The sequence below is a fragment of the Panthera pardus genome, unplaced genomic scaffold (genome assembly GCF_024362965.1).
Source record: "Panthera pardus isolate Hobbes unplaced genomic scaffold, ASM2436296v1 HiC_scaffold_7, whole genome shotgun sequence".
Lineage (NCBI taxonomy): Eukaryota > Metazoa > Chordata > Mammalia > Carnivora > Felidae > Panthera > Panthera pardus.
Genome location: NW_026527002.1, coordinates 80,796,506 through 80,810,966, shown reverse-complemented (window position 1 = coordinate 80,810,966; position 14,461 = coordinate 80,796,506). Strand labels below are relative to the sequence as shown.

The 14,461-nt window shown below is 64.4% G+C and overlaps 1 protein-coding gene across 15 annotated transcripts in view; it reads left to right on the top strand.

The window, feature by feature from the left end:
- TSNARE1 (t-SNARE domain containing 1) overlaps positions 1-14,461 on the top strand; it is a 150,509-nt gene that overhangs the window by 83,463 nt on the left and 52,585 nt on the right. For 8 of the 15 annotated variants that reach the window (XM_053896403.1, XM_053896401.1, XM_053896402.1 and 5 more), the window contains 2 exons: positions 6,875-6,947; positions 8,178-8,609. In XM_053896403.1, coding sequence (XP_053752378.1) covers positions 6,875-6,947; positions 8,178-8,609 — 505 coding nt within the window. Of the gene's footprint in view, positions 1-6,874; positions 6,948-8,177; positions 8,610-12,244; positions 12,328-14,461 lie in introns of all 15 variants that reach the window. The other 7 variants (XR_008419971.1, XM_053896404.1, XM_053896406.1 and 4 more) reach the window with 2 other exon arrangements.

The following is a 14,461-nucleotide window of genomic DNA, read 5'->3' as shown; positions in this document are numbered from 1 at the left end:
CTTGCACGAGCCAGGTCGGCGGGTGAGTCCCTCCCACAGGGAGTGGAGGGGGCTGGGACACAGCCCACTTTCCACGGGGCTAGCTCTTGGCCTCCTTGGGGCTCCTTCTCCTGGCCCCTGATTTGGAGGCAGGTGGTCTCTGGCTTCCAAGCCTAAGGCCCCTTCCTGACGTTGGTCCCAGATGGGCCAGGCCCTAGGTGACCCCAGACCTCCCAGGGTTCCAGGGGGCAGGGTGTCAGGGATGCTGGGGCAGGTGTTGGTGCCTGGCAGCCTCCGGGCCAGCGGCCCCGTCAGTAGAGCAGAGGGAAGGAAGGGAGGGACTGCACGTCCCAGTGGGAGCTCAGGCTTTAACTGGGCGTGGGCGGAAGAAGCAGGATCCACGAGCCACACAGTTAAGTCGTGTCTAGGAGCTGCTGCCCCTTCCCACCGCGGGTCGGCAGGTGACGGGCGGTGGAGCGTTCTGTCCCCAGGCCCGCGTGCTGCCCCTTGCCAAAGCTGTGCCAAAGCCAGTGCCGGCACTGCCGGCCGACCCCTCCTCTCTGGCCGTCCTCTCCTGGGAGTCTGGCCCGCAGGGGTGAGTCCCTACTTCCTGTTCCCACTGACGACGTACCCTCGGCCACCGAGCACATACGGCAGGGCCATCGCCAGCCTGGGCAGAGCCAGCTCTCCGAGCCACAACCTCTCCCGTCCCTTCTGGTCTCAGGTCCCCTCTCTAGGCCCATTTCTTGGTCCTGTGGGGCTGTCAGAAATGGGGAACCTCAGACAATGGGCTCTGGGGATCCCTGGGGGCACCGTGGTGACTTCAGGTGGAGCTAAGGGTCAGTAACAGGAAGGCGCCCCTCGAGACCTTGGCTGAGCTCCCTGCCCTGGGAGGTGCCTACCTCCCAGGGGAGCAGAAGGTCGTGTCCGGGACCCTGTGCTGCAGGCCCGCGGGCGAGGCTGCCCCTCGCTTCTTCCTCCCGGGAACGAGCCTGCCCCTGGAAGGTGGCTTGCCCATTGTCCTCACAGCTGCAGCCGGGACCATCCCTGGGCCCTCGTGGCCTGTCACCACCAGAGCTGCGGGCTGTGGCGGAAAGAACAGTCCCTCGCTGCAGGCGGCAGGCAGGCCAGAGCCTGGAGGGAGGGTGGAGGCAGGGGAGGCCCCCCCAGTGGCCAAGGTAGAAGCTTCCTTGTTCCCTTGTGGGGAGGGGCTGGCTGGCCTCGGGCATCTCTTGGTCACAGAGGGGAAATAGAAGTCTGGCCCAGGCTCCCAGCCCCAGCCATGCCACTGCCTGGCCATGGGAGCCCCGGGGTCTCTTGCGGAGGCTTTAGTTTGCCTGTGAGAGGGGACAGTGACACCAGTCTCTCCTTGAAAGGGTTAAGGGACCATGAAAGATCTTTGTCAGCCCACGGGTGACAGCGTGCTGCAGAGCTGAGCTGCCCGGCAGGGACGTCACTTGGGCAGAGTCAGCGCCGGCAGGTGTGGCTGGGGCAGCGCCTAGCTGACGGCGGCCCCTCCCCGCCCTCCCTGGGGAGCTCCTCTGAGGCCCCTGCCCCAGGTCAGACCCTCCCCGGCCTGGCGCAGCCTGCTGCCGACCGGGGGTTCACCCGGGTGCGAGGCTTCGCTGTCACTGAGGTGCTGAGGTCGGCCGAGAGCCTGGGCACCAATGCGGTAATGGCAGGGTGGGCCTTCCGGGTGCCGGCGTTTTCCCAGGGAAGGAAGACTGCTGCCTCCAGGTGCTGGGATCTTCCCGGCTTCTTAGCGTGAAGAGCCCGTGGTGCTTTTGTGACTTAGCCTTGGAAGTCATACAGCCTCGCCTCTGCCCTGTTGGTTACGGCACTTCCGGCGGCCTGTGCGGGCCCACCCCTTGGTGGGGGCATGCCAGGGTCCCTTCTTAGGAGAAGCACAGCAGGTATGTCGGGGTGGCCATCTCTGGGAGGTGCAGCTTCCAGGTCCCCCCACCCCCCCCAACACACACGCCATTTCGTGGACCACGCTTTCCCCGTCCCTGTCCTCCAGCTGTCCTGGCTCTTTCCACACGCTGGCACAGACACTCGAGCAACTTACTCCTTCTACCTTTAGGTCTTGGCTCAAATGTTGGCCGTCTAGAGTTCCAGTGTCCCTCTCCTTTGTCTAGCATACTGTTCAGTGCTTTATGTTAATATTTCTCTCTCTTCGTGAGAATGAAGCCCCACGGCGGCAGGGATCCTTGTCTGTTTAGTCACTGCAGCGGTCCCAGCACCACAAAGGACACATGATGCTATCTGGGCACTTGATGACTGTTCCTCGAACAAGCAAATAGACGAGTGGAAGGATGAGGGATGGATGGATGGGAGACGGATGGTAGGTGGACAGATAAGCGGATGGATGGATGGGTGGATGGATGGCGTGTAGGTGGATGGATGGGGGGGTGGATGGATGAATGTGTCTTAAGTGTTGGGACTCCACAGCAGATCTGTGACTTAATGAGAGGGCTCTGTTGCCTTTATTTATATGCATCATTTTAGCAGCCCCCACAAAAGCTCTGTGAGAGTGAGCACTCCCGTGTTCCAGTTTTATCGGAGACGGAGCGGGGGCTTCGAGAAGCCGCGTCACTTGGCCTGGCCATGCAGCTCGTGTGTGGCAGAGCAGGGATTCGAGCCCGAGCTGCCTGACTCAGGAGCGGCGCTGTGCCGGCTGGCTGCAGTGTTTGACCCCTGCCTCTCAGCCTCTCAGCCTCTCTCCCAGATGGGAAGGATGCAGGCGGTCGCCGAGGGGGCGCGGGGCCCGGGAGCCGGGAGCGGAAGGAGCCAGCCCCTGAGCCCCAGCCCTGCCCTGCCCACGGCCACTTAATCCTGCTTGAGGCTGGCTCTTCCCGTCTGGAGGGAGGGCAGTGCCTCGTCTCCCAGGGTGGGGGGAGGTCGAATGAGATGGGCGCGTGCCCCTAGCCACTGCCAGCGTGGGGCAGGCTTGCCGGGCTCGGGTCTGGCTGACCGCACCGGAGCCCTGGTCGTCTGTCCGCTCCCAGCCTGGGCAGCCCCCCGGGCCGGACGGCCGTGTCTGCGCGGGGCTCCCCCCCCCACCCAAGCCCACCTTACCTGATCTCACCTGTGAGGACTGGTGCTCCCTGCCCCCTCCGGAGCCGTGTGCACCTGACCCAGCACACCAGCTGGTCTGTTGCCACGGCTGCCTGGCAGGCCTGGGAGGGAGGAGGCTGGGGAGGAGGCAGAGCCACGGGGCCCAGCTACCCTCCCTGAAGGTGGCATTGTGCAGCCAGAAGGCGGGGGGCGGGGAGGGGGTGACGTGGCCGATACCTATAAATATGGGAATAAATCAGTGAAGTTTGGCTGTTCCATTAACTGGAACAGTCGTGTTCATAGGCGGATGGTTGCCAAGATTCTAATTATAAGAAGAGATCGCGTAATAGAAAAAGCGCAGTGGTATTTTCTTTCTTTTCCTTCTTAAAAGTGAGGGAACGCACAGGTGCGCGCGCGCACACACACACACACACACACACACACACGCTTATCGAGGTTTTATTATGTCCCGTGCAAGGTTGTTATTACGTGGTGCCAGCAAAGGAACAGAAAAAAGATTCCATGAGAGCTTTTAATGAGCCCCAGTTTTAGAAGCAATCAGGAAAATAATGGCATGATTTAAACATTTACTAAGTTAAGGTGTTTTGAGTCTCTCCGTCACCCACTCTCCCGCTTTCTGGTGCCCACGCCAGGCGCACGGCTCCCAGCGCCCGCCGCCCTCGCGCACCACAGCCGCTGCCGCTTGACGTCCCTGGTGGGCGCCGTCCTTGGGTGGCTCTGGGGGCTTCCGGGCCCCCAGTGGAAGCTCACCTTCAGGCCCGTGGGCAGCCTGGCCCCGAGCCGTGCCCGTGCGTGGCTCTCACCCCGGCTCCTGGTGGGATCTACGTCTCAGGGGTGCCCCTGGGCCTGCCTGGGAGTTGGGCCCGCCTGCCCTTGGCGTCCTCCTCCGGGAGCTGAGTGAGGCCTGCCTGCCAGGGTCCCGGGCGCCCGGGACAGGGGCTGGGGGGACACTTGTCAGTGTCAGTTGCCTTTGCCCAGATGTTCCCTTTCTGCGTGCTGCCCTCTGCTGCTGGGGTGCCCGTCTGCGCCTCCTCCCGTGGGCCCTCCCTGTCCCGGCACATCGGGGGCTCTGTCCCCGGAGCCTGCCTAGTCCTCATGACCCCATCCATTCTGCAAACAGCCACTGGATGCCGGGGCGAATGAGACACAAACCCCGCACCGCCGGGATGTCCCGGCGCCTCTGAGCCACCCTTCAGGAGCCACAGAACCAGGCACAGCTGTGGGACCACCTGTCTGGGGAGCACGGCTGCCCTGCCAGGGCCCCCGCAGGGAAGCCATCGGAACGCAGCCCTGCCCTGTGGTCTTGTCTGCTGTTCGTGGTGGGTGTGTGCATCCCGCTTACCTCACCGGGCTGGCCCTGCACAGGGGCCCGGCAGTCAGCCCGGCCCCCTCGCGGCGTCCCTGTCCTCCCGCTCCCGTGCCTGCAGCCCTCAGACCTGGCAGAGACCAGCTGCAGCACGTGGGACTTTGGGACACTCTCACACCCCTCATTCCTCCCCCACAGGGCTCACTTGCTTTGTTGAGCAAGGAGAGTCTTTATTCAAAAGGATCGTCACAAGCGGATGTCTCCCATCAGGTGACCTCCAGGGCCATAGGCTGTGCATACGCCCCTAGAGCCGGGGAGCGGGGATCCTCTTGTGTCTGGTGGAGGGGTGGGTGAGGTGTCTGGGTTAGGGGGTGTCCAGGCCCGGGCAGCAGACACACTGAGCTCAGAGTCTGTTCCCAAGCCTTTTGTCCTGACAGGCCAGGGGGATGATGAGCATTCAGCACCACCACCGGTGGCCTCACTCAGGGGAGGCTGTGGTGACCGAGATCCCAGAAATGGGCCCAGGCCCAGGGCTACCCAGCACCCACTCACCTGCTGCAGTCCCCGGGGCTGAGGCCCACAGGCTCCACCCTGACGGCCACCCTCCCGGCCATGGGCCGCTTCCACAGGGTGGCCATCTGCCTGCACCATGGTTAAGCCTGTAATTGAATTGTAGTTGGTAGCACACGTGGGTTTGAGATCATGCTAATTGCTTCATTTCCGAGAACACTCCTAAAAAGAAAATGAGTTTCCCCGTAATATTTTGCAGCGACCCCTGTGGAAATCGATCTGAGTTCCAGAATGAGCTGTAGAGTGGGTGGGCCTGGGGTAGGGTTCTCACCGCCCCCTCCCCGCCCCTCTCACTGGCCTGGAGGAGCCTTCCCTGACTGGGGCTCATCCCTGGCCACAAGCCAGGCACCGAAGGAGGAAGCTTTGGTTTGGATCACACGGTAGGTGAGGAAACCTGGCCCCGAGGTGAACGGTCTTGCCCAGGGCGACCTGGCTGGCCAGTGGAAGAGCTGGTCCCTGTAGGGTGGCATTCGGAAAAAGGGTGGCCTTGGAGCCAGTGGGCCCCGGTGCCGGTACCAGCCCTCCCCCCGTCTGAGAGGCCCCGGAGGTCACGGAGCCTCTTGAGCGCCCAACATCTACCGTCAGTTGGGCGTTTTGACCTGGCCTCAGGATGGTGTGTGACATGCCCCCAGCATGTGGCCTGTGAACGGAGTGGCCGTGTCCCTCACAAGCATCACTGCTAGTTTCCTGGCAAATGGAGTTAAGCAGTTGGGCAGCATGAAGGAGTGAGGTGCAAGACCCCCCTGGGCCAAATTTCTAGTCCTTGCCCTGTTCACCAGCTTCATGAAGCCACTCAGTCTTTCCATGGCAGTGGGACTGCCATCCGTCCACCATCCACTGTCTATCATCCACCCACCTACCGTCTCCATCCGTCTCTCCATCGTCCATCCATCCATCCCCCTGTATCACCTACCCATCCATCATCCATCCATCCATCCATCCATCCATCCATCCATCCATCCACCCACCCATCCATCCATCCACCCATCCATCCCCCTGTATCACCTACCCATCCATCATCCATCCATCCATCCATCCATCCATCCACCCATCCATCCCCCTGTATCACCTACCCATCTATCATTTATTCATCCATCCATCCATCCATCCCCTTGTATCACCTACCCATCCATCATCCATCCATCCATCCATCCATCCATCCATCCATCCATCCACCCACTCTCTATTCATCTGCCTACCATCTATCCACCCATCCATCTATCCGTTTGTCTGCCCACATCTACCCACCTGTCCATCCATCCGCCGTCTATCCATCATCCATCCACCACCCGCTCATCCACCCACCCATCGTTTATTCATCCACCTGTCCACCATCTACCGACTCGTCTGTTCATCCACCCATCCACTGTCCATCCATCCACCTGCCTCTCCACCCACCCACCCACCATCCCCTCATCTACTCATCCACTGTTCATCCGTGCATCCACCGTCTGTCCATCTATCTATTATTCGTCCACCATCCAGTCATACATCTATCTATCCATCCATCAACCCATCCTGCTTCTTCAGGATTTCTTGAGTGGCACCCGTGTGCTGACTTATGCCAGGTGCTGGCTGTACAGAGAGGGAAAGTTATCCTTCTATCAAGGAGCCCCAAAGCAAGTGTGGGGAACAAGGTGTCTACAGGACTGATGGGCCTGTAGGAGGTGCAGGCAGTGTTGGTGACACTGCTCTGCACTTGACTGCAGCTCTCTGAGGGCCAACCCTGGGTCCTCTGTACCCAGTGAGGGAGCTTACAGCCCTGGGATTCTCAGAGAGCTTGGGGTTTGGCCTCGGAGTCAGGAAACAGTATTCAGATCCCAGCCCTGTCTCTGACTTGGTTGGGAGGGGGGACCCTAGGCTTTCTTGGCTTCACCTAGCACCCCCTGATGGCTGTGCCCTTGACCGCTGCACCTAACACCTGCCTTCTTGTTTCCACAGAGTGACTTGTTGGATGTAAATCAGATTATCAAGGACTTGGCCTCCATGGTGTCAGAGCAAGGAGATGCCATTGGTGGGTATCTGAGCCACCTGCCCCACAGCCCCTTGCCCTTTCCCCCACGTGTGGGCAGGGCCGCCTCCTGGATGAATGAGACCCAGGGCAGTTCCAGGCATCTGAGGATCTGCTGCCCTCCTTCTCCATGTCCCCAGGTCTCCCCAGCCCCTCAGGAAGGCCGGAGTCAGGGAGCCTCGTGCGAGAGGGTGGCCCATCCATTCTGCTCATTGAAGAGCCCGGGCCTTTCTCCCACCCAGGGACCCCCCCTCCCGGGCGAGGACAAACTATCCTTGGGTGGGGGAGGGGTCGAGGCTGCAGCAGGTGCCTCGGCAGAGAGCACTGGACGTGTGGCGCCCAGAGTCACCTTGGAGGGGCCGCTTCTTGGGAAATGGGTGCGGTGGGGGCAGGGCCGTGCCGGGAGCAGGCTGATGTCCCTGCTCTTTCTGTGTTCCCTCCGCATGAGGACCTCAGCCCCCTTCAGCCTGGCCTCTGCACCCTACGTGGCTACGTGGGCCCTCCTACTGTTCGCGTGCCTGGGCACCCAGAGTGTCTGGGGTAGGCCAGAGCCACTGGCCGGCATAGGCAGCCCCCCGCCAGCCTCTGCACCCCCGTTCCAAGGTTCTGGCATCCAGCCCGGCCGTCCCCCTGGCCATGCTGCACCCCCAGGGGAGGGTGGGGCCGGCTCCCTCCTGGGGCTGCTGTCCGGCAGGCTTCCCCTTCCCTCCTTCTCAGAGCCTGGGCTGCAGGCAGGGGTTTGCTCCACAGCTGGACAGCGGGCGGCTCCAGCGTGCCCTCGAGGCGCTCTCTCCCCAGACCCCTGCCTGGGCCCACGTCCCCCACCCCTCGCCCCCATTGGCCTCAGCACAGCTGCTGCGGCTGGTTCCACCTCTGGCTGGCTGTCTCCGGGCATGCAGAGTGCGTGTCCGCTCCAGTTGGATACCCGCATGTCACCCAGATGGTCACTCAGTCCCCGTGACGGGCTGATCGGGAGGGACCGTCTCCAGGCGGGGAAGGGGAGAGGGACGGGCAAGGGCCGACCTGTGGCAACTGTGGTCCGGGCCTGGGGACCGGAGTGGCTGGGACTTCGGCATCCCGCCGCGTGCTGACGCGGGTGATCCCACCACGATGGATGACGGGCAGGGGCCCGTGTGCGCTCCTGTGGACACAGTGCACGCCTGGGGTTGTGAGCCGGGCGGCGCTCTGCTGTTCCCGGCCCGCCTGCTCCTTCAGCCTCTGGTGCCTTTCCAGGGTCCAGCAGCGGCAGGGCCACGTGCCGGCGGAGCTCCAGCCCCGAGCCAGCCGTGGCGCCCCTGCGGCCGGGCCCTCACTCCCGCACCAAGACGCGCAAGCCCAACTTCAGCCCCCAGGAGACGGAGGTGCTGGTGCAGAGGGTGGCCCGCCACTACCCGCTGCTGTTTGGGGCGCTGCGGGGCACGCCCTCCCGGAAGCACCGAGTGTGGAGCAAGATCCTGCAGGCCGTGAACGCTCTGGGCTACTGCCGGAGGGACCTGGGCGACCTCAAGCACAAGTGGAGGGACCTGCGAGGGGCGGTGCGCAAGAAGCTGGCGGAGCGCCCGCGGGCCCCCGGCCTCGTCCTCACCCCTGTCGAGCGCATGGTGGCCGAGACCTTCTCGGCCCCAGCCCCCCTAGGCGAGGGCCAGGCTGCCGAGCCCCTGCCAAGTAAGTGGCCCCCACCGCCCCGGGCCTGCCCCCCACCCCCGCCCCGTACCCGGGCTTCTGGGGAGTAGGACGCTCAGGGGAGGGCTGCGGGCCTGTGGGCGTGACCACCACCCACGTGGGGCCTTTCTGCTTCCAGATGGGAAACTGAGCCTCGGGTCGGGGAGGGGCCGGCCCACGTGGGGAGCAAAGGAGCTGGGGCTCAGAGTCAGGCTCATCCTGGCCCCAAGCTGGGACCCTTCTGGGGGTGCCCCCACCGTGACCCAGCACAGCCAGGTGCCTCTGGAGGCTCAGGGAGCAGACGACCAGGGGCCGCGCTCCTCTCCCTGTCCCCACTCAGTGCCACTCTCCTGGTGTGGGGCGGGGGAGACCGCCCCTGACCTCTGACCCCTTCCTGTGCTCTCATTGTGGGGGCTCTTCTCCCCAGGGCCCCTCAGGCCCCAGACCAGGCCAGGCCGGTCTCTGGTGGCTCTCAGCTTCCCAAGGCACACTGACGCCCCACTCTGAGCCCACGCGCCCGCCCCCAGGGCCCCCCTTTGCTGGAAGTTTCTGTGCCTGGTGAGGCAAGCGTAGGGTGCTCGATGGGCTCTTCTGCCGCACCCAGCCTCCTCTGGCCTCCAGAGTGGTGCCGCCTCGGACTCCTGTGCCGCCTCCTTCAGTGCTCCCTCCTGCTGTTCCTCCTCCTCAAGACACCTCTGCACGTCCTGGTCAGTCTGCTCGGGGGCCGCGCCCCTCCTCATGGCCAAGACGAACCCTGCGCTTCTCGGGCCGCTGCTGGAAGCATGGTGGGGATGAAGCCTGGAGCAGGACGGCTCCCTCGTGAAGGCCGCGGAGTGGACCGCGGGACTCGGCCCTGCAGAGACAGGGCCACGAGCCCCTGATGACGGATGGCCGCTTCGGAGCTGCTGGTGACCCGCTGGGGGACGTGTGTGGACCTGCTGCCGTCCCTGGGGGCTGGCCTTGATCGCGGCCAGCCTGTCATCCTGGGGGGCACTCTCAGGATGAGGGGGCACCCCACTCTCCTTACAGGCAGAGCAAGACCCGGTTTTGGGGTCCAGGGTGTGCCCACTGGAGGGGGTACTGGCAGAGGTGGCACTGGTGTGCCTGGACCCACCCCCCGAGTCCCCAGCCCTGGAGCAGGGCAGGAACTTGGTGGCTGTGTTGCTCCTGAAGGTGCCCTGTGCTGGCTGATGGTGGGGCCCAGTCCAGCCCAGACAACTCTGTCTGCCCTGCTGAACCAGGCGCTCCCTTCCCTAGACCCTGCAGCCCCATGGGGACAGCCGACTGGTCTCTTAGCGCTTGGGGCTCCTCCTGGGAGTGTCCCTCCTGGGACAGTGCTGATTGTCACCGAATGGGAATGCATGGGGCCGGCCTCCCTGGCAGGGCTGAGCTATGGGGCAGGGAGGTGGCTGCAAAGCCTGATCGGGGGGGTGGGGGTTGTGCAAAGACTGCTGCTGAAGGTCCCACCAGTTCCTCTATCTGGGTCAGCATTGGCCCAGGGGCTGGGGCAGGGGCAGGCTTGCAGGGGCCCCGTCAAGGCCACGGGGGTGAGGACAGCCAGCTGACAGTGTTGTGGGGCCTCCACAGGGTGCTATCTGCTGCACCTTGGGGTGCATCCCCCTGATTTCTGTCAATGTTTGGGGGAGCAGTGCTAATGGGGGGTCTGTTTGGGCCCTGGAGGCCTGGCCCGGTGCCCAGATGCCCTGTAGCTCTCCGCAGCAGAGCCCTGCAAGGTAGCTCCCACTGAGCAGCCCTGCAGGGGGCCTGGGGGTCAGCTCAGGGCTCCTGCAATTTGCCCTTGACCCACCTGGGATCTCCAAGGTGAGGCAGAGGCCGTGTGCTTCACGGCCAGCGGAGCACCGGGGTGCCCCATGCCTGCCTGGCTGCCCCTGGGGCTCAGGACGAGGGAGCTGGCTGTGAGCGGGTGGCCAGGGGCAGAACTGTGATCTGGGGAGGGCTTTGCTGGCTGAGTGCTGAGTGCGCCCGTTCCTGGTCTCAGCTGGGCTTCAGCTGTGGGGACCACTTGTGAATCCGGGCAGTATTTTACCATCAGAGTTGGGCTCTCGGTGTCCCCAGGACCTTGCTGGGTGCAGACCAGACCTGGGCTTTGTCGGAGCTTGAGCGCAGGGTCCTGGGGCAGCCCAGGCTCCGTGTGGTTGCCGGGCACGGGAGACACCAGCTAGGAGTGCGGCCCCCAGCGCCCGGCACGGCCGTGGCCCCGCTGTCTTCCTGCGCCTGGTGGCAGCTGTTCCTGCCCCCTGCACCCGCCTCTTTCCTCAGCGGGAGCCAGGTGGGGCTGCTGCCGCCCATGGCCTGGGGGTGCAAGGTGGCTTCTTGGCACAGGAGCTGGGCCGTGGCAGGGGCGGGGGCCTGGATGGACGCTGGGGGGTGGGCGCCGCACTTGCGGGAGAAGCAGGGGTGACCCGGCGCAAGGAGGGGCCAAGCTCTCCTTCCTCTCCTTCCAGTGGGGCTCCGCGTGGAGGGGCTGTGCTTAGTCCGAGGGGAAGGAGCCCCGGGGAAGACACCCCCGCAGAGCGACCCACTGGGCAGAGGGCGCGGTGCCCCAGAGGCGCTTGTGTCCATCTGCACCTTCTCTGTCCCCGGCCTCGGGCCTCCCGCGTCGCTCGGCTCAGGTGGCGCCCGGGGTGCCCCGGGGGAGGGGTGCCACTCGAACTGACCTGTTTCTGCCTCCGAAGTCCTAAGCAAAGTTCAGGCGTTCGGAGGCCTGTCTCCTTTTCCTTGAAGAGGGGACTCGGCGCGTTTGCAGTGGCCAGCAGTGAGAGCAGCCGGTCTGGGGAGAGCGCGCCTCTTGCTATGGTCACACGCTCCCTCTGTCCGGCGCCACCAGGATCCCTGGTGGTAGGAGAGGAAACGGTGTAGCCGCATCCCTCACCGGGACTCCAAGCCAGTTCCCACCGTGGGCGAACGTCCTCGTCTCAGCTCACCGTTGCTCCGCACGGCCCCGCGGCCTGGCTGCGTGTTCCGAATGGGTCTGGTTATGAATTCGGACACGTTCTCATGATGCCGCCTCTTTCCCGCCAGCGTTGCTGAGTGGAATTTTCTGGTTTCCTGGGGCCGCTCTGGGCCTCGGGACGGTGGCTTAGGTGTTGCTGCCGGTGTGAGGTGTCAGGGGCTATGTGGACACCCCCACCAGGTCCGTGCCCGGGGCCCCGCGCTGAAGTGGCCAGAGGCCAGCGCGTGCCGCTGCCCGGTCCCCTGCACCTGCGTTCACGGACCCGGTCACGGTCGTCCTCACGGCGGCTCTGGCCCCTTCTTAGAAGCAGGGGCCATGGTCAGGAGTTGGAGGACGGCCCAAGGGCGCAGAAAAGTAGCAGGGCCAGGCCTCTTTCCAGGCTGGCCTCCACCTTTCCCGAGTGGGTGGCCCCTGCCCCGAGGGCACCTTCTGACGGCTCTGGCGGCCAGCGCCTGCCCCAGCCAGGTGGCCCAGCGCCTTGCAGCCTCCGCTTCTCTGGAGTCTGGACTCCTCACCTGGCCTCTGGTGAGGCCAGGACGGGGCCTTAGTGGCCACGGGAGGGCAGGCCCCACTCCAAGCCCCTGGGCCTGGGCTCCCTGGGCTCGCCCTCGTCACGCCCTCAGGGTCGCCACTCTGTAATTGCTTCCGTTGTCTTGATTTGCAGATAGTATTGAAGCCAGCCTTGAGGCTGCGTCCTCGCACACAGAGGCGGCCAGCGAGCTCCTGGCCGGAGCCAGCCGGCACCAAGTAAGTCAGTTTGAGGGGACGGCCCGGCTGGCCCGTGGCCCCCTCCGTCCCCTGTCTCCCTGGGAGGCCCAGGCCCTGCCCTGTGCGTGGGAGGGGCACGCCCACAGGGTCTTTTCCGAGCCGAGGTGGACCGGTGTCCGGGAGGGGAGAGGCAGGACGGCGGGGTCTGCACCCAGGACGCTGTGCACGGTCGCCCGCCGTCTGCACCCCCGCGAAGGCAGGCGGCCAGGGCCTTTGCCGGCCTAGCTCTGTGGAAGCTGCAGGGAGGGAATTGGTCGAGAGTGCGAGCGGCGCCCGCCCGGGAGGTCTCACTGTGTGGGTGCACACCCATGGTTTCCCAGGACCACTCTCACCGAGGTGCCCTATGGAAAGCTCTGTGGTCTCTTTTCCCCAGAAGGGCGACGTGTGTCGGGCAGTGTCTGCCTCCTTCCCAGAGGGAACCGGCCGTGGAGAGGGCTCCTCCGACCCTCCTGTTCCTGCACCTGCAGTCTAGGTGCCTGTGTGTTTCGGGTCTGCCTTTGGCCTGGCCCCGGGCTGGAAGCTGGGAGGGACCCTCCCTTCTTGGAGCCAGTGGAGCTTGGCTTGGGACCAGTTGGGTGGCTCAGAGGGAGAGAGAGCAAATATCAGACCTTTGTTCGCTTGAGACGGGGCTTAGAGCGGCCTTGGGGACGGACCACTGGGCCTCTGTGCTGACCCGCGGCGACCATGTGAGCACCTGATCAGGCCAGGCGGGCTTGGGCCTTGGTCCGGCCGGGAGGGAGGGCTGGGGAGCCAGCACCCATTCACTCATCGCTTACACACTGCCCTCTGCTCCACGCTGGGCTCTGACACGCAGATGGACCCCATGGAGCCCGCCTCTCCACCAGTGGACATCCTAAGGGGGGGGTGGGGCGGCGCGGATGGTCCAGCCTGGTGACAGGGGGACCCCGGGCTAGCGGAGCAGGGACGGCTTCCTGGGAGAGTACACGCTCCGTCCTGAAGGCCAAGTGGGATCGTCTCGGTGGAAAGGACGCTGTGCTCGGAGGCCAAAGGAGGAGCTGCCCGGGCAAGCTCAGGATGCCACACACAGGCTGGACGTGACCCCTGTGTGGGGGCCGTGGCGGGCAGGAGCGGGGCAGAGGGCTCCCGGGAGAGGTGGGCGGATGGTTCCCTGGGCTCTCGTTCCCTGGGTCTCCGGGAAGTCAAAGCCGTGTCGGCTTCCTCTTTTCTCCGTCAATGGCCGTCAGACTTGAAGTCAGGGTGCCTATGGGTGGGTCACACGTGGGAGCTGGTCAGTGCCACACCAGGAGAAGACAGGGGCCGTGGCAAGGTCTCATCTGCAAGATGGGAGCAGAGGCAAGAGAACAGCAGCTCGGTGCTCCCCACCCGGCCCACGGCCCCTGCCACCTTGTGGTACACCGAGGGCAGCCAGGCCGTCACCTGGGGCCTCTCCACCAGGCTTGGTCCTTCCGGGGCCTCCCGGAGCGGAAGGTTCAGGTTGCGAATGAAGCGACACAGACTTGCCAGAAGCTCAGGGCCCGGCCTCTCTCTGATGGAAACTCTTCCGAGTGGCAGTGCCTGCCCGAAGCCCTCACCAACAGAAAGCCTCGTCTTGAGAGGGAAGCAACAGGCCAGCAGGGTGGCTCCCTCCACGAATGCCCTGGGGCCATCCGAGCAGGACCTGCAGATGCCAGGACCCCAGAAAGAAGGTGTGACAGCGGAGCAGGAGGAGCAGCAGGAGGCGGTGGAGGTGGCATGGGGGGCCACCTGTGTCCATGGACACCTCATCAGGCTCAGACCCCTACCCCAGCCCCATGTTGCTCATCGGACCCTGTCCTCTGGGGTGATGCCGTCACCACCCCATTTCCGTGGCAGTTCAGGAGCCCCTGTGCCCTAGGTGAGGTGAGTGGGGCTCAGACTGACAGGTGCGGCCCAAAGCTGCTGCCACGCAGGAATGTCCTTCCTCTCACCTCCACTGGATGGAGGGGTGGAAGTGTCCACCAAGACAGGGCATGACATAGCCCCACGTTTCAGGTTCAGGTTTTCCCTGGGGCATTGACCAACGTAACCTCCACACCCAGACAGGAGGGAGGATTAGTCCTTAGCCAGACCTTTCAGGTGCAGATTGAGGACTGAAGGTCCAGAGCAAAAGGGT